At 42.7% G+C, this 21,705-nt stretch overlaps 1 protein-coding gene across 1 annotated transcript; it reads right to left on the reverse strand.

Annotated features, from left to right (window-relative positions):
* Nucleotides 1-1,087: 1,087 nt before the first annotated feature.
* LOC147025251 (uncharacterized) lies at nucleotides 1,088-20,715 on the reverse strand. The gene is made up of 5 exons (XM_085886040.1): nucleotides 20,632-20,715; nucleotides 15,016-15,249; nucleotides 9,994-10,085; nucleotides 7,555-7,643; nucleotides 1,088-4,012 (listed from the first exon to the last, which is right to left on the reverse strand). The coding sequence occupies exons 2-4, from the start codon at nucleotides 15,213-15,215 to the stop codon at nucleotides 7,591-7,593; spliced, it is 345 nt and encodes a 114-aa protein (XP_085742166.1). The 5' UTR covers nucleotides 15,216-15,249; nucleotides 20,632-20,715; the 3' UTR covers nucleotides 1,088-4,012; nucleotides 7,555-7,590.
* Between the last annotated feature and the right edge of the window lie 990 nt (nucleotides 20,716-21,705).

Raw genomic sequence — 21,705 nt, forward strand, 5'->3', positions numbered from 1 at the left:
CACTTCATAAATTCGTTTTCTCCGAAGCCGCTTAAGTGATTCACACAAAACTTTCAACATAGGAGCGCCTACTCATATATCATTTTTTCACAAAATTACACGATGATTGGATGGAAAATGCAGTCGGCATTCCCAAAACGTCTGTTTTCTGTCGGCATAGGTTGCAGTGCATTTCAGGTATCAGGAATAAACGGCCTGATCAAATTATTCCGCATAAATAGGGAAATGCAGGCAGTTCATTTTTATGCTGAATGAATGTTAGATAAATAAACTGAGGTTGAGTTTTTTTGCCAATGACCAAATCCGATCAATGGTAATGAGAAAAAACAATAGGTCAACGACAGAGTTCACAGAACACCTTGCCCCATGCAGTTATGAGAAAAAGGACATGGGAAGAGTCTTTTCAACTCTTGCTTTGTGTTTTGCATGAAACAAACAGTGCTAGGTACTGCAATATTTGTCTCAATGCTGAATCTCAGTTACTCTGCCCTCAGGTCATGACATGGCATAAACATTTTTCCAAGTCCTGCTTAACAGAAGGATTTTGAAATTGCCAAGAAAACGATTTCTGTTCTCCAGTGTTCAAGTATATAATTCAATTGAAATAAAATCAAGGTTTTAAAGGCTGTAGAAAAAAAAGAAGACAAAACTTCTTTGGAAATTTACTGCCGTTGATGAACTGTCTATTACGCCACCTTATTTAACACATTAAATTAGATCTTCCTGCCTGTTGTTTGTGCCCTTTTTTATGATGTCCCTCAAAGCAGTAAGTTTCCTATTTGAAATGATTGTTAATTTTGTTTGACTGCCAGACAGACTAAAATCATTACCTTACTCCTCTCTAAGCATGCGTGATCAGGATGTAATTCCATGCATTTTGCCAATTTCAGAGCCAAAGTACTGCTAAACTGCAGGTTCGTGTTCCCACTCTTGTTCCGATTCATGTTCTGCAGTGTTCAAAATATAAAATAAAATTTAAATTAAATAGTTCCTCGATCATACACTGGTGTCTGTGGAAAAACACAGACAAAGTGAACCAATTGCTTAATCACGCTTTGCACGCACGCTGTAAAAAGGCATGGGGGCTGGCAGGATGGCCTCGAGGTACACACACTTGTCTATAAGCTGTTTAGTCTGGGTTTGAATCCTGACCCAGCAATAAACTGTCATCCTGGTATTTCACAGACAGGGTGATTTATCAAATCAATGTGTCCCTCAGATGCAGCTTAAACTGGACATCCCATTTGCCGGCAAGAGTTGTTGGACATTAAAGATCCCACGGTGTCCTTCGCTAAAAGTTGGTGAGCACAAGCGCCATGAACAAATTCCAAATTCCTGCCCTAACTACTACTGGGCAGGAAATGGCAAACCACCCTGTATCATCCTTGTCAAGAAACTGCTTCAGCAGCAATGACGCTCTGTTGGAGTGAATGGTACATCGGAATCGGAAGGAAGGCATATAATTACGCGCATGATGGCCAAAGACTAGAGTAGAAAGTTTTTATCCACCTTGTAAACCTGCAGCATATTTGGCTTCATTTTTTTCACAGTAGATGCAACTTGGCATTTCAACAGGACACTATGGCAACTGCATTTCACATAAATAGGATGCAATCTGCCTTAATCCCACAAAACCTTGGCAGTGTTTGTGATTTTTTTTTTCCCCTTCCATGACTAGCAATAGGGCAGTGGTATAGGTCAGATTTTTTGGTACTTAATCAACCGGCTTGACACAAAGCTACAAGAGGTCTCATATGAAAGATGGGGATCTCAGTAACTCATTTTGCCCTGTTGTCCTCATTTTTTGGTGTGCGGCCCATGAAATATTCACACCTGAAGGATACCCCCATTAGAAAATTTTGACCATTTCTGAAAATCAGTGAATTAGCCATAACTGCAAAGCAATGCGCCCTATTTTTACATGATTGGTATTGAAATTTGCAGAATGAACAGGGGAGTACTACTAATTACTTAATGGAATACTTCCAGATAAATAAATGTACATTTGAGTGCTTTTAATAGAAAAAAGACGTAATTTCCGGACCGCTAACTTCGAAAATCATCAACTACAGAAACAAACATCTGCCAATTGTCATATTTTTTCTTTCTTTTGTATGTGTTCAGTTTACCATATCAATATAATGAGAATATTTTGAAACAAATTTCTACTAGCAAATTATAGGATATAGTGACTGAAGTTTGCACATGTGATGTGATAACTATATGTTACACCAATACACATTGTTCTATGAGAAATGAACTAAAACATATATTTTGAGCGAGTGTCCTCGATATGTTCAACCATCACTGTCCGTGTCATTTTGGTCACCATGTGACAGTTCGTTGCCACACTGCCTGCCACTGGTGGCACACATGCACTCGTTAGTGCAAGGCAAACTGTCTTGTGAGCAGCTGCAGCTGTTGGTACATGGTTCACTACCACGGCATGAACACACAAGACCATCTAACATCTCCGCTGATGTGGGTCCATCAAACAATGTGGGATGCAGCACACCTCCTCTGTACCATCCACGACCCTCTGGTGTGGGAATTTCTGGATTTGCCAGGTGGGCATTAATCCATACTCGGGTTTCGTGAACGGATCTCTTCAGATGTTCGAGAAAAGCTGGTTCAGACGGAGGCAACTTATACACTGGGACATCTTTGGTCGCTGCGAGTTTCTCCCGAAGATCATTCAAATTTGTGTGTGCATCCATATGTTTCCCTTGATAATCATATTTCCAGCTCGGCCTAATTGCAGAGGCATGATCAGATCTCGTTTTACACAATGAATGGTAGTTTCAACCAATGAAAGAACTTTACGTCGTTTGTTGTCGTTCAGTAGGTATGTCTCATCAGCTGTATCAAATGCCTCTTTGCTAATCAGCCATACAAAGAATGTTTTCAACATCGCAGGCAGAGCATTTTCCGATGAATCCACACTGATATCACCAGGTGTTGGAAATTCGGTTGTTGCCATCATCTGACTAATTTCATCATGAATATCTCCAACTACTTTGTGGAGAGCTGACTTACTGGAGTCCAACTGGTTATCGTCCTCTGGCAGCATGGCGTCTGTTTCCATTTGGCTTTGAGTGAAGTCTTCTTTGAACTGTGCAAATGCTTGAACTGCGTCGCCCAATGACACGTGGCTGCTCATGATGATACTTGACTTTGATTGCCCACGTTGTGAATGAACAACGATAGCATCTCCGTAGTGATGTTTTAGTTGCCGCTGTAGTTTTTGTGTAGTGTATGAGGTTTCTTCATTGTCCCCTAAGATAGTTTTGAATCGATGTAATAGATTCTTCATTTTGAAGGCTTTCCCTCCTCTAAGGTCAGTATCTATCTCATCAACAAGATGGGAGAAGGCATTTTGATGTTCATCAGATTCAGGTACATCTTGCTGGTATTGCCCAGAGCTCATGTTGTGGGTGCTGATGTATGAAGCCATGCAAGTACTATGATATATAGCATTTTTTGCAAACAGGTCCTCGCCTTCAAGAAGACCAAGCATATCCTGATCGTCACATGCTTCTGCTGCTTTGCGAACTGTTGCTTGTCTAGGTCCTGTTCGGACACGGTGAAGTTTATCACGTTTCCTGGAATGGCAGATTAAACAGGTTGACCAATCAGTCATCTTGTGGGTATTTGCTTACGTGTGTTTAGGCTCCACAATCTTTGGTTTCTCCTGTGATGCATGTTCTGAGAAGAAGGATAAGTTCATCTTACTGGTGTACAACTGATAGCAACTGCGGTGATAGAATATAGACATATCCGTTCCTCCCTTACGTGACTCCAAACACTGGCCAATTTCATCGTTCCGTATTTGTGAAGATGACTTCAAAGCTTCCAAACCCGTGCTCCCAGCTTTGCTGACCTTCTCCTTTGACGAATTCTGACATATGCATGTGTCCCATTCTGTCGACAACCTTCGCTTCTTTTTTGGCAACTGTAACTTCAATGGACTCGATCCCAGTTCATCTGGACACCGTTCAGCCATGTTGGAGTCCTATAATAAAGAGAAATTGAAAATTCCATTAAATAATTAACGAAAGACCACTTTTAAGCATTATTGCATAATGGGTGGAGCATTTATGATGTGTCCATACAATTGGCATTGGCATTCTACAACCCTGGAAGAGAAGGAATTGAATAAAAAAATAGATATATTAGGTTTAACGAATTGCTTAGCTATAGACTTTCAGTAGTGTCCATTTTTGCACAACCATGCAGGACAACCTTGGTGCATGGATGAGAGCGACGGTGAGGATGATAATTATGTAATCACGTTTTATCATATCTTCTTTAATATTGTAAAGGATGACTACTGAACATAGCAATGTCAACATCGGTTTTGAAAAATCGCCTTCTCTGATATTTTCCTTATGGAGGTCCTAAAATTTTAGAAAATTATCGTATTTTGTCAATAAAGGCATATAAATTTACATACAATGATGTGGTTGTGATACTACATTATTCTCCTGTCCAATCGACACATTTCAATACCAAACGTGTCAGAAGAGGGCGCTTTGTCTTGTAGTTTATGGGAAATTATGTGATTTTCTGAAATGGTCCAAATATTCAGACGGGTGTATCCTTCAAATGTGAATATTTCATGCACCGCACACCAAAATATGAGAACAACAGGGCTAAATGTGTTACTGAGATCACCGTCTTTCATATGAGACCTGTTGTAGCTTTGTGTCAAGCCGGTTGATTAAACTCCTAAAATATAGCCCTTTATCGAGGTTTACCGCTGGCCTACAACTGAAACAATTAAAGGTCCCCGGATATGCAAAAGTACTGAAATTTTATTTATATATGTCCGAAAGGAGTTTTTCATTGTGATTTCAGATCTGACAATGTTTTTTTCACAGTACTCATTCTGTAAAATGTAAAATTAAAAAAAAACAAATCTCTTCGGGAACGCCCCTAAAAATTATCCTGAAAGGGATATTCGAATTGGAAATCGAAAGAAACCCACATGACGTCACGTACAGGACGACAAAGGCTGCACGTTAATTACTCTGGTTGGTGGTCTACGTGATTCTATTGGCTTTCTGTGTGTTTCCACATTTGATTGGTCGACTCAATCGCTTCGTTCATTTCTGCTTTAAAAAAAAATCGAACATTTGGTTTTGAATAATGGATGGTATGGACTTTCATTTGTCTGGTAATGACAGTGAGTGTGAGAGACATGAAGGATTTTGGTCTGAATCAGATGGAGAATCGTCGGATAACATAGTCGCGGGATGTGAAGTTCAGGCAGCTGGAAATGAAGTACGGCCTTACCAGTTCGAGCCTGAAGCAGGACAAGAAGAGGAAAATGGCGATGAAATTCCCGGAGTTCATGATGATCGGGAGGACATCGAAGGAAGACTCGGAAATAACAACTGGTAAGACTAAATCCTATTCGTAATTCAATAATGTAAATTGGACTTGCATACTGCTCGATATCAGAAATATTTTAGTGACGTGACGTGACGTGACCAGCGCAGCTCAGCAGACATAGTGCTCCGTGGCAAATTAATCACAAACAAGGCCGGCGCATGTCATCGGCCGTATCTCTCCGCGCATAAAACGAAGCAATCTCGCTGTGCGGATACGATGAAAACTTGTGTGCAGAACACACCTTGCGACACAATTGTCTCGAGTAGTCCGATAAATCTGACGTTCTGTTGCATTTTTACAGCACGTGCGCCGTATACAATTGCACCGAGTTTGAAATGTCCCCAGTGTCTACCACGTCTCCGGTGTCCCCTGTCCCCCCCCTCCCCACGTGCCTCAAGACAGCCAATGACGGCCGTCCGGTAGATGCAATGCGTAACCTAAACGGAAATAGCGAGAATTGATGGAAATACCTGAGTATTTCAATGGAAATTTGTGAAACTAATGTGTTATATATATGTGAAAACCATTTAATTTATTGCTTGATGGGAAAAAAACCAAGAAACGCGCCCCTCTCATGTACGAATGAACGAAAGACGTCATTTCCGCCCACCATCGCATTTCGCGCCGAAAGACGTCATTTCCGCCCACCATCGCATTTCAAGCCAAAAGACGTCATTTCCGCCCACCATCGCATTTCTCGCCGAATGCTGAAAGCTAAGTTCTTCTTATGCTATCATTCTTTTGCAGCCCCCTGCCACGTTGTATCGAATGATTTCATTCCTTCTGTTGTATATATAGGTGCTTATCACAGTAATAACAAGATTTTTACATTTCAAATATTAAGTACGCTTTTTAATTGTTTTTCAACTGAAAAAGCATAAATTGCATATTTTAACATTAGTGTACTCATTTGCTTCACCACACGTGCTGTATTGAATGATTTCACTTGTTATTTATTTTATTCCGACTATCGCCATGTAGCACCAGTAAAAAACAATGAAGAAAAGACAATAATAAAAGAAAGCTACAGCACGTCAGATTTATCGGCCTCGTCGGACGGACGACGGATTTATCGGACTAGTCTCGACTCTAGAGATCTCGAGTTGACAAGTAACTTGTATTAGCATGCACACAATGTATAACTCAATGCGTAAGAGTCCCGAGGCTTTGAGGCCATGTAATCGGACAGATAAATTTGTCTTTCACAGTTGTGCAAACATTTTTTCCCCTTTTCATTTATTACAGCATTTTGGCTAATTGTTAATGAATAGCAAGCCAATGGAAGCAGTACCTTCACTTTAGATGTCCATATTCTCCGACGATTATCATCTTTCGGGAATACATGAAGGCTTACACCATCTTTGCTTGTATTGCTGCATCCTGCTACGATACATCTTGCAGGCATTTTCGAAAGTAAGGCTAAAACTCTAAAACTTTCGCGAAACAATCACAGGAATTAAGACGATCAGAGAGATAGCACTAGCATGTGCAAAATGCATTTGTACGTACTTTATAGCACGACATCTCGACTCTCGAGTCAATCCACTCTGTGTGAGTTACTGTATGTGACGTCACGCTGCGATTCCCTGGTCAACTTTTTTTAGGGGCGGGGCATAGCAAGTTGTGAACAGCACCAGAAATTATCGAAATATTGCTCTAATTATCCCATTTTTTATTTAAACAAAAAAACATGGGTGATTTCTTCACTAGGAAGGTCAAGTTAATATATTAATAACAAGAAAGTTTTGCATGTCAGGAGACCTTTAAGGTGAGATTATCATGAGCTGCTTAAAAAAGAGATTGCAAATGCATTATGCAACTCAACATGTTGAAATGTATAAACATCCATTTGAGAATTTTGTATAACAGCATCATGAAGAGGTCCATGGACTTATGATTACAGCAAAATAAAAACCGCAAAGATGAAGTTTATTCATAACTTTGGGAAGATCTTTGTGAAAGGTTTTGGGTGAAGAAGAAATAAAGAAAAAACGGTCAAAGTTTCATATCATAAGCAGGTCCAGTTTAAGTTTTTCATCTTCTGAAGGACAATAAATTCCACCTAAAAATCTATGCCCCGTTTTAAATTTGGGATATAGAATCAAAGTCTAAACAAGATGAATGCAGTTACGTCAGCTCAGCTCATTGATAACATCCCACCTCTTGAATGTGCAATGAGGTTTGTTCCACAGTAGGTTATCCAATGTGCAGTTGGTCAATTGCAAGGTTGAGAGAAGAAGCACGTAAGCCTGCAAACAGTGAATTGCTGTAATCCAAGCATTTAATTACGACAGCATGAACCAGAGTTTTAGTTGTCCCGAGATTTAGGCATGAGCTGATTGGGGCAAGATTGTACATAATAATAATAATAATAATCAACATCATGTGCCATGCTCGGTGCAGAGTGTCGGTTCAGCCGAAGCAGTTTCTTGAATAGGGTTACAATCTTAGATGGGTTGCCATTCTGATTGCAGGATACTCAAATGAGTGTGCAGGAATTTGTAAGTTGTTCATGGTGATGGCTCGCTATAGCAGAATTCATGGTAATAGCCGAGTCTCCCTCGGTCCTTGTAAGCCGGTGATAGCTCACCCACTCTTTGCAAAGAACAGGGTGGGATCTCCAACGTCCACTAACTAATGCTGGCAGATGGGACGCCCAGTTTAACGTTCATCAGAAGGACACCCATTGATGTATCATCCTACCTGTGAAACACCATGATGAATGTTTATAGCTGGGCCGAGATTTGATTGTGCAGATGGAAGAAAATAGATTCATGGACTTTAGCAATATATGGAATATAGGAAAGAGGTCCATAGTGACACCTAGGTTTAAAACCGTAGAAGCATAGGTCAGATGGCGATCCCAAAGTGTCACTATCTGGGGGTGGATTTGATTAAGAACGGATGGAGAGCCAAAGGTCAGCATCCATGTTTGAATTACAGACACAAATTCCGTTTCAGAAGAGAGCATATCACCAGCATCTGCAGGCTGCAGCAGAGCAGTGTGAGTTGATATTAGAATTCCATAAAATAATCCCAAGTGGATGCAGATAAGTGAAAAATGATGAAGAATGGACAGATCCACGGGGAACACCAACAGATTAATGAATTGGGTCTAATCGTAAGCCAGCAATGGTTGCAGTACAGTCGGATCGATCTGCAAAATGAAATTTTAACAATTCAAGAGCAGATCATGAGATACCAAAACTGCAGGATTTCAGACCGTCAAGTACTATATTGTGGTCAACTGTGCAAAAGCAGCTGTTAAGCACAGAAACATTAGAATCGTAGCTGAACCCATCCATTTTATGCATAATATTGTGACCTTCAGGAGGGTGGTCTCGGTCCTATGTATCCATTTGAAACCAGACTGCAAGGATTCTAAAAGAGAATCCATCCATCCATTGGGACCATACTCTGTGTCGAGTGTTGGTGCTGTTTAAGCAGTCTCCTTGGCTATTGGACACAATCCTGGATGGGTCGCCACTCCGACAGTATACCAGCAAGCTGGCACTCATTTGCCGACCTCGGAAGGATGACAGGCAAAGTTCACCCCCACCTAGTATTAATTCAACAGCTGAGTGGGGTTTGGTTTGAACTCGGGATCCTAGGATCCCAAGCCCACCACCCTAACCATTAAGCCAACACCAAGCATATAAAAGAGAATGCTGATGCAGGTATTCCAGATGCTGATTGGCAATTATGTGATATAGAATTCTAGAACTGGAAAAGATGCAAAGGAGCAATTGATTACTTTTGTTATAATTGGAGAGACATCCGAAAGCAAGGAAATGACCACAGATGATGGAACTGGATCAGGCAATGAAGTTTTTGCCGAGTCACTGATTACTTGGACTGCAGCCTGGTGTTGGCTTAACGGTTAAGGTAGCTGGTGTAAGATTTTCGGGTATTGAGCTTGAGCCCCCCCTATCAAGTCATTGAATGAATACCAGGAGTTGACAGCTTGTCATCCTTCCGAGGTCGGAAAAAAACAATGAGTACCAGCTTACTAGAAACAGGGGTACTACTTCAGCAGCACAGCCACACTTCCAACAATGATGCAACCAGCAGCCACAGGCTGCAGATGGAATAATAAAACTTGGACTGCAATCTTGATTGACAAGCCAAATGATTGAGTTACCGATGATTGCTTGGACTATAATATTGAATGAAGTGACCCAAACATACAAGGATGTATTAGATGGTGCAGAAGAAGGTGAATGATCCAGAGCAAGTTTGCCAAGTACACTGCAAGTACAAATATTGTCCTAAAAGGCTGCGGCAAAATTTTTGGCTCATGAGTTTCAGTAGAATATGGTTTCAAAGGTTTTAAGTTCAGATACAAAAGACTGCCAGTGATAGAAAACAAACCTTGGTGTTTGTGAAGTTAGCATCAACTAAGGGTGAGACGAGGCTTTTGCTTTCACAAGTGATTTGTTGTCATTCACCACAGATATTTTGAAAGTTAGGTTGTTAGCAAGTGACTGGGTTTTATTGTATTTTATTTCTCATTTGTGACGTTCTATTTAGAGGGAATACAAATTGACAGTTAACCAAAAGAGCACCAAGTTGTTTGCAAGTCCTGCTTTTTTAGCTTACCTAGAACATAGTTCCGGGGAGTTTTCTGGGATGGTGCATCATCCATCCATCTGTCCGTCCATCCACAAATACTTTCAACTTCTTCTCTGAAACTACACATACGATGTCGATGAAACTTTACCACAATGGTCATCACCGTGTACGTACCAAAGTTTGTTCATGGCATTAATAAAAGAAATCTGGTTCTAAGGGGGTCTACGGGGGTTGCCTCCCACAAAATAGGTATTTGCTTTCTTCTCAGAAACTATACATGCAATTCTGATGAAACTTGACCTCAACCTTCATCACCAATGATGTACAAAAGTTTGTTCATGACGTGAGAAAAATTGGGGTCTAAGGGGATTTACGGGAGGGGAGTGGAGGGGGTTGCCCCAAAAAATTGGTATTTGATATAACATTGGTTCATTCATACATTTTTCTGATTCTGTCCCAAGTTGCCTTCCTCCTCAATATCATTATTTTACCAGGTGAGCACCCAGGGGTGTTGCCCCTATTTTTTTTATTCTGGGGGTTTTTTGGGGTTTATTCATTTTGGGTTTTTGGGGTTTATTCCACTTTAAATTTTTTTTCTCTGCAGCCGCTTGTCGGATTGACACGAACCTTTCACCATCGGAACAACTACTCATGTAGAATGTTTTCATGATAATTACGACGTCATATGTCACATGGTATGGCAGCCATGTTGGAAAAAAGGAAAAGCTTTGGACCTCTATCTCCTAAACCGCTCCATGGAAAAAGTTGAAACTTGGCACACATCAAATACTCATGGGGAATAAGTGTTGTTCACAATGACATCATTGGTGAAGTGGTATCCCAGCCAAAATTTGACATGTAGAATGCTATATCCAATCAGTATGAAAATTATTGAAGGTCATCCAAGGATAAATCGATCGAAAGAATTTTTTTTAATGACGTCATCGGTCACGTGATGTTGCAGCCATGTTTTTTCGAAAAACAAAACCTTCAAAAATCCTCTTCTCTGGTGGTGGTCGTATGGCAGCTTCACTGCCGGGGTAGCTATCATTTTTTGAAGCACAACTGTGTCGCTGATGCAGTGCCCCTCGACCCGTACACACACTCGAACTGGTACTCATTTCGCCGACCTTGGAAGGATGACAGGCTGAGTCAACCCCCTGGTGTATTAATTCAGTGGACGATGGGGCTTGAACTCAGGACCCTAGGATCCCAAGCCGCCACCTTCACCACTGAGCCAACACCAGGCTATCCTCTTCTCTGCTAGGATCCCAAGCCGCCACCCTCACCACTGAGCCAACACCAGGCTATCCTCTTCTCTGCTCGGATCCCAAGCCGCCACCCTCACCACTGAGCCAACACCAGGCTATCCTCTTCTCTGAAACGGATTAACAGATAGAGGCGAAACATTACAGGCATGATCGCCTATCCATGAGGAACAAAATGTTCCCCGCATATGATGTCATAAGTCACATGGTTTGGCACCTGATTTTTTTTTGAAGACTAAACCTTGAAAATTGTTCTTCTCCAGAACAGCTTGACAGATCGAGGGGAAACTTGACACATGTTCCCCAAGCTTTGGGGATACCAGGGTGTTCATGAATAATTAATAGGTCACATGGCCTGGCAGTCATATTGCATGGAAAGAAAATCATTTTTAAAATCATTTCTCTTGAACCACTTCATCGATCAACATGAAACTTCACAATTATAATCTAGCGGTCATGGGAAATATATTTTAAATTTCAACCTGATTGGACGAATGGTCTGGCAGCCAGAATTCTTGATATTCTGAATCGGGGTTTTATATATATATATATATATATATATATATATATATATATATATATATATATATATATATATATATATATATATATATAATATGTATGGGGAATAATCGGGGGAACTACTCCCAATGGGGAATAATGGGGGGAACTACTTTGTTATGGGGGGAACTACTCCCAATGGGGAATAATGGGGAGTACCAGTATACTGGGCCGGTGTATACCCCGGTTAAAATAGGTGTACCATATCCCTGTGTCGTAAGAGGCGACCGGAGTTGCGTCAGGAAGGGCATCCGGCGTAAAACATGTGCCAAATCACGATGCGGATCATACGGATGATCCGATATGGCGACCCCTAACGGGAGCAGCCGAAAGAAGAAGAATATATATATATATATATATATATATATATATATATATATATATATATATATATGTATATATATATATTCTTTTTTTTTCTTGGATAAGGGTCATTGAACAACCTGAGGCCTGGTTGCATAAAGCATTCTTGAGGAAAGATTTGAGGATTTACTTAAATATTTTCTCAAATTTCCCCAGAAGGGCATCCTTAATTTGAGGATCATTGTATATTGGAATATTCCTCAAGTTTTTCCTTAAAACGTTCCTTAAACTCAGGCTAGCATCCCCACCCCCTTTATTACTTTGTAGTCAGCTTATTTAGATACCAATTCAACTGGTACTGACGATGACCCCAGAAAAAAAGTCAACTGGGTATGTAATTAATAGGTTGAACGTGCCGTTACTAGGTCCACAACTCATCAATTCCACGTCGTAGAGAGACGTGTGGGTCTCATTCGACTCGGGGGAGTCCCAGTTTACGCTGTTGACTCAGGTCTTACCCAAATCGAGGGATTCTTAACAATTATACACTATTTATAGTTATGTTGTAATTAAACATAAAAGTACTTCAACAACAGACATCATACAACTATACAATGGAATGTCTATATCTCATGCTTGAGAAAAACCTCTTCCTGTATAATTGCAGGTATCGTTTCTGTCTCTTCCTGAAGCCAGTTTGTAGATCGCTTCACCACCATCTAGCTGTCGGACACCTCTTCCTATCCCTCATCTGATTAGTTGTGGACGAGCATAGCAACAGCTCCTAAGGATTTCCTCACCCTGAAGGAAATCCTTTCTTGAGGATTATCTGAAGGTTGTTTATACAACAGCCCTCAAGAAAATCCTTTGCAAAGGAATCACAGTGTACCTTAAGAAGAATCTCCTTGAGGATAGGGAATTTTATGCAACCGGACCCTAATCCAATCGAGGTTCCTTCTGATGACTCCAATGCACAACCTATTTGGTCTTCCATTTGATTTGAATTTTTTTTTAATCCCATTCTGAATTGAATAAAGAGGATGTCATGGGTCAGGTGTCCAAGCAAAGCAGGGTTGTATCAAAGTGGGGCTGTATTAAAGCAAGGGGCAGTGTATAGCTCCCCCCCCATCCCCAGACCCCAAGAACTCTCTCCCCAGAGTTGTATCAAAGTGGGGCATCTTGGTACCCGGTCATAACTGCCCGCAGTTATAAAGTGGCACGTTGAGTAATCATTGTTATTCTTCAACCCGTTTTGGCCTTTTATCTGGTTTATTATTTCATAAACTTTTTTTTCTCTCAGCAACTACTTGTCCGATTGACACAAACCTTTCAGGGAAGGAGTGAACCCCCCCTCCCCATAGAAAATATTTTAATGATAATCGTGATGTCATAGGTCACGTGGTATGGCAGACAACTTGGATTAAATGCAAAAAAAATTAAATTATATCTCTCAAACAGCTGATTGGAAAATTTCAAACTTGGCACATCTCAATCTACTCCCAATGGGGAATAATGGATTGTAAGGATGATGTCATCAGTGAAGTGGGAGAGCAGCCATAAATGTTTTCATCGAAATCCTTGTTTCCCATTGATATTCAGTGTGTATGTCCAGGCCATAACATTTTTTACCAATTGAGCTTTTATCATCAAATTTTCAACAAACCTTTATGATGAGATTGTGGAGAACACAAATTAATAAAACTAGAAGCACCCGCCATCTTCGGGAGCCGTCAAGGGGGTCCTGTTATTATATTTATGCCTATTTTACTCCAAGGGGTCCCAGGATTACACACTCAAAAAATGGTTGCGATTGGTACAGATCTGATGGAAAAAAATCTGAATCTCTGATGAAATCTCACCCCAAAATCTGATAAAAACTCTCTCTCTCAAAAAATGATGATAATAATGAGCTCTTATAATGCTTCATCTTCCTCTTTCACACGTATGGTACTCATTACTGTATCATAATGCACTACTCTTCTTCTATTTCAACAGACTGCTCTCAATTCGACCTTTCATTCATACCTTGCCTAAAAAATCCAACTAGCATCATTTCTTCTCTCCATCTTACTATAAATCACAGTGTGTCCGTCTGTCTGTTCCCAGGTACCGCAAAAATGGCAAAAACCGATCGCAACCATTTTTTGGGTGTGTAATCCTGGGACCCCCTGGAGTAAAATAGGCATAACATGACCCACTTGATGGCTCCCGTAGGGAGCGGGTGCTTCTAGTTATAGTAAAATGTACAATTTTTTTTCACTGTCGTTTTTGTAAAGGTTAGTTTGTGGACAAAGCTGACATGGATGGGCTTCACATTTTGAGATGCTTTCCAGTTAAACTTGTGTTGTTGACAACAAATCACTACAACCTCAACATACGATCTTCACAAAAGATCTCACTCGATTGCTCCCGGGAAAATCCCTGGCAGTGCATAAGCAACATACTCACTTGAGGCCTGAACACAGAGGTGTTATAATAAACCTGTGCAAAGCAATATTTTTAATAACAGGCACACGTGTAAACACTATAATTATTAAATTTGTGTTGTTGACAACAAATCACTGCAACCTCAACCTACGATCTTCACATTACATATTACTCGATCACTCCCGGGGGGTGGGCGGGGGGAGGGGGGGGACAAAAACCCAGGCATGTATAAACACAAAACCCGATTGACGCCTGAAGGCCAATTATCTGGTTTTAATTATTTTATTTTTTTTAAATCCAAACATAGCCCTCAACCTTCCTCTGGATGAAAGTTAGGGACAAACAAACTTTCTCCTATATGTATTGGATTAGATTCTGGTCTTTCTCCTCCCCCCCTTCTGACATCTCCACCACACCCCTCCCCTCCAGGTTACACACATTCGTTCCTTATCCACCTCTCCAAGACATAGAAAAGTCCATTCTTTCTCACCTGTGAAACCATCTTCCTGAGTCGATTATCTTGAGATCTTCCCTCAAAGATTTAACATCTCCTCCCACCGTCACCTCATGGTCTCTCCCATTTCGACCACTGAGCTCTATTACAACCCAACCCCCTGCGTCTCGCCCCTCTTGCAATCCTCCTTGTCCCATAATGCATCGATCTGTTGAAGTCCTCGTCTGTTGATCCATTGCCCCGTTCTGCTCTGTTCTCTTCTTGTAATACCTGTATTTAATAGAATAAAATAACAAAGCAAATAAACATTGTGCTTTAAGGACATTGCTTTAACAGCCTGCAGTCAAATGTTGCTCGTTTCTCAGTATTTATTTTGTGCCAGAAAATATGGCATAATGTACATAACAAAGCAAACTAGAAAGCATCTGACGATGCAAAGCCCGTCCGCCTTATATTCGGTACCTTTGACCTTTTGACCAAATTCTTCCGCTTCTTCTTCTTCCGTATGCTAAGCAGTACGTTTCACCTTTTGACCTAATTATTAACTTGTCTTCTCTATATTCTCATAATAAAGCTTTGTTGAAAATTTGATAACAAAAGCTCAAATGATAATTCAAATTTCAGGTCAATTGGATGAAAATTGACGATCTTACGTCACACTGATCTTTGACCTTTCGGCCTTTTGAATAAATTATTAATTTGTTTTCATATTTTATTATAATGGACCAAACGTGTGTATATTTGTGACCCAAACGTCTTGTTCTTCTTCAAATTCGACCATGTTGTTTATACAAGCCTAAGCGAAGGAACACATTCACGGCATGCCTGCGTTCATCGGGGATTACTTTGACTTGCTTAATCGAGATATGTGAAAAATGAAATGCATGGAGTAAACCACCCGCCGGAAGAGCAATGATTGTGGTGTATTGAGGGCATGTCTGTTCTGTCTGGCTGGCAGTTTGACTTTCCCGTACAGTTTTTATCTCCGTCACCAAAGGTGGAAAGAGGTTATGTTTTCACCCCTGTCTGTCTGTCTGTCTGTCTGTCTCAGGTCAGGTCAGGTATGGGAGCATGTGCCAGAACAGCGCGTCGCTGCGTCCACTTTCCGCCGGTACTCCAGGGGCCTCCATCTGGCCATCCCCCAGGCGGATGCCAGGCCCATCCCCATCTCCTTGAGATGATGGTCAACCTGCTGCAAGCATGAGGCACGTGGTCGGCCCACTGGCCTCCTCCACTCATGAGACTCCCTCGCTGAGAGAATCTGGTGAGCAGGATCAGAGTCAGGGAAACGAGCCACATGTCCATACAGCCGCAACTGATGCTCACGGACTATGCAGGTAACAAATCTCATCCGAGTCTCTCTCAGCAACCGCTCGTTGGACACAAAATCCGACCAGCGATAGCCAAGGATTCTCCGAAGAGACCTGGTACCAAAGGAATTAAGTCTCCGTCTCAGATCCTTGGTCAGAGTCCAAGTCTCGCACCCATAGAGCAAGACTGGAAGTACCAAGGACCTGAAGACTCGGACTTTCGTCCTCCCGCACAGGTACCGGCAGTGCCACACCCCATGATCCAGTGAATCCATGACTCCCCAGGCCCGACCCAGACGTCTATTGACCTCTGACTCGCAGCCAGCAGAGACATGAATATCACTGCCAAGGTAAGTGAATCTCTCCACGACCTCAACATCCTCACCACAAATAGACACAGAGAGGACAGCAGCATCCAAGATGTCACCGAAAGCCTGGATCTTAGTTTTGACCCAAGAAACCCGTAATCCCAACGGCTCCAACTCCTCATTCAGCACCTCGAGGGCCCCCAAGAGGATGTCTAAAGTCTCCGCAAAGATGACTGCATCATCTGCAAAATCAAGGTCCGAGATCTTGACATTCCCAAATGATGCACCGCAACTTGATCTCTCCGACATCCTCCCTAAAATTCAGTCCATACAAGTGCTGAAAAGGGTGAGGGCAAGTACACATCCCTGACGAACTCCAGTAACAACTGGAAATAAGTCAGAGATGGCACCACCACACTTCACAGCACTCTCAGTACCAGAGTAGAGTTCAGACATCAGATCGATGAGTTTTGGTGGCACCCCACGAAGACCAAGAATCCTCCAGAGGACATCCCGATTCACTGAATCGAACGCTTTACAGAGATCAACATAGGCTGCAAGCAGCCCCTGCCGAAACTCTCGTCTGCGTTCGGTGAGGACACGAAGTGCAAGGATACGGTCAATCGTTGACCTCTTTGGTGTAAAGCCTGACTGCTCTGGACGCTGGTGCTCAAGCAGATGGTGGCGAACCCTATCAAGTATTATCCGGGCAAAAACCTTGCCCGGCACTGAGAGCAGCGTCACCCCTCGGTAGTTGTTGCAGTCTTGGCGATCACCCTTCCCTTTCCAGAGAGGGACAACAAGGCCCCTCTTCCAGTCAGTTGCGATGATGCCTGTGTTCCAGGCAGAGCACAAAACTGCATGCAACGACACGAGTGCAGCATTTCCACCAGCCTTGAGAAGTTCGGCATGGACGCCACAGATCCCTGGAGCTTTACCCTGTTTCAACTGGTTCACCGCAGCCCGTGTTTCCACAAGCGAAGGTGGACCACAGTTGATTCGTGGGTCAGCAACAGGGATTGTAACACCCTTGACGTCCAACCCGACAGTTGGGGGGATCAGCCTGGTACAACCGCTCAAAGTAACCGGCCCAGCGGGCCTTCACTTCAGACTCCTCTGTCAAGAGCCTACCACTCTCTGCTTGAACTGTAGTGCTCCGAGGGATGGGCTTGGATGAACGTAATGCGCGAATTCCCCTGTAAGCGGGACGAGAATCACCTGTCCACAGGTGATGCTCTACCCCCTCACAGATTCCTCGCACATAGGCCTCCTTGTCCACCCACAGTGCAGGTACAGTTTTACGCCTCAGCTCCCTGAACAGCTCAGCTCTGCAATTCAGCCTGGCCCTGCGACTCTGGTCAATGGTATCCAGTGTCCCTTGAGAGACAAAATTCTTCTTTGCCCTGCGGTGAACTCCAAGGCATCCACCGGCAACATCAAGGACGGTGGTCTTGAAGGCGCTCCACAACTCTTCAGGACCCCCCAAAGCACCCAGACCCCCCAAGTGTCCATTCAGCCTGTTCGCAAACTCCTCAGCTACTCTCTCATCCCTGAGCTTGGCAACATCCAGCCTCGGCTGGGATGGTACCATTCTCCAGGATTTAAGGTGCAGCTTTGGAGTTGCTACAACAAGCCTGTGGTCAGTATTGAGGAACTGAGCACTCCGGTAGACCCTGCAGTTCTGGATCATCCTCCAACGACCGTCAATGAGGACATGGTCAATCTCCTTTGCCACACCGCCAGTGTTGGAATACCAAGTCCAGCTATGAGCTTGCGGGCGCTGAAACCATGAACCAGCCACCCTAAGTCCATGACTTCTTGCAAAGTCAAGGAACTTAGTGCTATTCTGGTTCATAGTTCCTGACCCATGGGGACCAACACACACCTCATAACCATCCCTATCAGTTCCAGTCGATGCATTGAAATCCCCCAAGACTAAAAGTGTATCTCGTCTGGGGCACTGATCAACCACAGACTCGAGTGTGGCGTATAATGAATCCTTCACGGTGAGATCACTCGCCTCAGTCGGAGCATAAACAGAGACCAGGGAAATGACACCTAAGGAGTGACGAATCCTTAATCTCATAATACGCTCGTTGACCGGTGTTACCTCAATTATCATTGGGGTCAGCTTATTGGACACAGCTGCAGCAACTCCTTGGGTATGGTAACCATCAGAGCGACCAGACCAATAGTAGGTGTACCCACCCGCCATTATCTCGCCGCAATCCGGTCTCCGAACCTCAGAGAGAGCTGCAATCCCGATGTCCAAACGCTTAAGCTCAGATGATAACAGAGACAGGTGATCATCTTCTCTTAGGGATAGGACATTCCAGGCACCCACCCGAAGGGACCGCCTCAGGTTAACCCAAGGAGACCGCCGTCTGGTGGACGACACCACAGCACCACTCCGACACACTCTCCCGCAATCTGACCCAGGGATGTTACCCCGTGGTTTCCCTCCTATCATCAAAGATTGGGGGTCCCAAAGGCTTTGCCCCAATCCCGTCATCCAGTGAGCTGCCCTGCGAAGGGAAGCTGCACAGGAGGTACTCCCACGGAGTGGGTTTTCAGATTTTTTTGCGTTTTTGCGTTTTGCGGAATGAAGGGTTTTACAGTAGCCGGAGTGCAAAACCCTGCCACCAACCTCCTAATAAGAAGTAACCCAACTGCAGGAGGATGTCCGCAGACACAGTTGGGCACTAGATATGGATGGCCGTTGGCTCACAAGGAGCTCCTCCGCCCTTTGATAGGTTTTGTTTTTAATCCTGCTGGGTGTCCATATCCAAACACCCCCCTCACCAGAAAACCTGGTGGGGGAGACGGTTTAGTCGCCGACAACCCGACCATGGAACAGGTTAGTACAGGTTTACATGGTACCTGTAGCAGGTCACAGATCGAACCTGACCTGACATGGTCTGTCTGTCTGTCTTTTACTTGCGAAAATCGAAGATTTTTCAAGTGTATTGGTTGTTCTTGTGTGTTATTCTGTTTGTCTGTCAATTGCCTTCAGGTCACAATTTTAAACCGATCTTCATGAAACGTCACAACATCATAGACCTTGTCATAAGCAAGAAGCCTATTGTTTTTGAGGTCAAAAGGTTAAAAGGTCAACGTAGGCCCAAGGTCAACAACTAAGGTGGTATTTCTAAAATCCCAATTTTCATCCGATTGACAAGAAATTTGAACAGGATTTTCATATCAGGTCACTGAATTCAACCACCAACTATTATCAAGTTCAACATCGGCCAAAGGTCAATGACTTAGTTGAGATTTCGAAAATAAATTTTCATCCAATTAAGGAGAAATTTGAATATGATTTGCATATCAGGTCGCTGAATTCAACGAACAAGTATTTTCGAGCTCAACATTGGTCAAAAGATCAACATAAATCAAAAAGTTGACATCGGCCAAATTACTGAAATTGTCAATTTTCATCCGATTGACTTAAAATTTGAACAGGATTTGCATATTTGGTCAATAAATTCAACCACCAATTATTTTTTAGGTCAAATTTGTTTGATGCATTTCGCAAGCATTGTGCTCCGCACGACATCGTGTGTGTGTGTGTGTGTGTGTGTGTGTGTGTGTGTGTGTGTGTGTGTGTGTGTGTGTGTGTGTGTGTGTGTGTGTGTGTGTGTGTGTGTGTGTGTGTGTGTGTGTGTGTGTGTGTGTGTGTGTGCGTGCAGGATATTTAAAAAGGTTGTGGACGGATTCGGATGAAATATTGTTCACAGGTTGGGGGTGTGACAAGGATAAACTGATCAGATTTTGGTGAAGATCCGGATCCGGATCTGACTACTAGAATTTTTAAAGTGATTCTTCACCATTGAGAGATAGGGCAAAAAATATGTGGCATGATATTTCAAAAATGTATTGGGCCTGATATGTTCTCATGGATCAGGCATTACATGGTGGAGGTATGTGCTCTAAAGAGTACTCTTCTTGTTAATATTGTGTCATCTATGCCATCCAGCTCTAACTGATCATTTAAAATAAATATAAATTTGTGCTCAGTTCCTTTTTTAGCTCACCTGGAATGTAGTTCTGAGGAGCTTATGGGATGGTCCGTTGTTTGTTCGTCCGTCCACAGATACTTGTTACTTCTCCGAAACTGCCCCTAGGATTTTGATGACACTTTACCACAATGTTCATTACTGTGTATGCATTTTTTTTAAATATATATATATATATATATATATATATATATATATATATATATATATATATATATATATCGCAAAGGGGGTCCACGGGGAGGAGGAGGAGATTGGGACCGTACTCTGTGCGGAGCGTTGGTGCTGCCTCAGCAGTCTCCTTGGTTATTGGGCAAAATCATGGACGGGTCGCCACTCCGACACAGTACACCAGCAAGCTGGCACTCATTTTGCCGACCTCGAAAGGATGACAGGTCGAGTTAACCCCACCTGGTATTAATTCAACAGCCAAGGGGGATTTGAACTGAGGATCCTAGGATCGCAAGCCCACCATCCTCACCATTAAGCCAACACCAGGCATACCCCCCAAAAGTCCACAGCGGTTGCCCCCCAAAATGGGGATTTGCTTTCTTCTCTGAAACTACACCCACAATTCTGATAAAACTTGACCACAACCTTCATCACCCGTGATGTACCAAAGTTTATTCACGCGATTTTAAAAAAAAGTCAGGGTCAATGGGGATTTATGGGATGTGGGGGAGGGCGGGAGGGGTTGCTCCCCCAAAATAGGTATTTGCTATAACATTGGTTCATTGGTATATTTTGCCGATTGTGTCCCATGTTGATGTCCTCCTCAGTATTATTATTGCAGCAGGTGAGTGCCCAGGGGTATTGCCCCTATTTTTATTTATACATGTTTTGTTCTGACTTCTGATTGCAGTGTTCATTCGGTCAGAGCACAAAATACATTTGGTCGACCTCCTCCCACCCCACCCCACCCCACCCCCTACTGCCTATGCCTCTGCAATAACGTGCAAGGTGTGCACAATGCGTCGATCCCACACTCGTTCTCAAAATAAAGCTTTGTTCAAAATTTGAAAACAAAAGCTCAAATGGTAAAAAAAAAAAAAGTTACAGTCCGGACAGACAGACAGACAGACAGACACGTGA

This window comes from Eptatretus burgeri, chromosome 6, assembly GCF_056783735.1.
Source record: "Eptatretus burgeri isolate ZD-2024b chromosome 6, Ebu_testis_v1, whole genome shotgun sequence".
Taxonomy (NCBI): domain Eukaryota; kingdom Metazoa; phylum Chordata; class Myxini; order Myxiniformes; family Myxinidae; genus Eptatretus; species Eptatretus burgeri.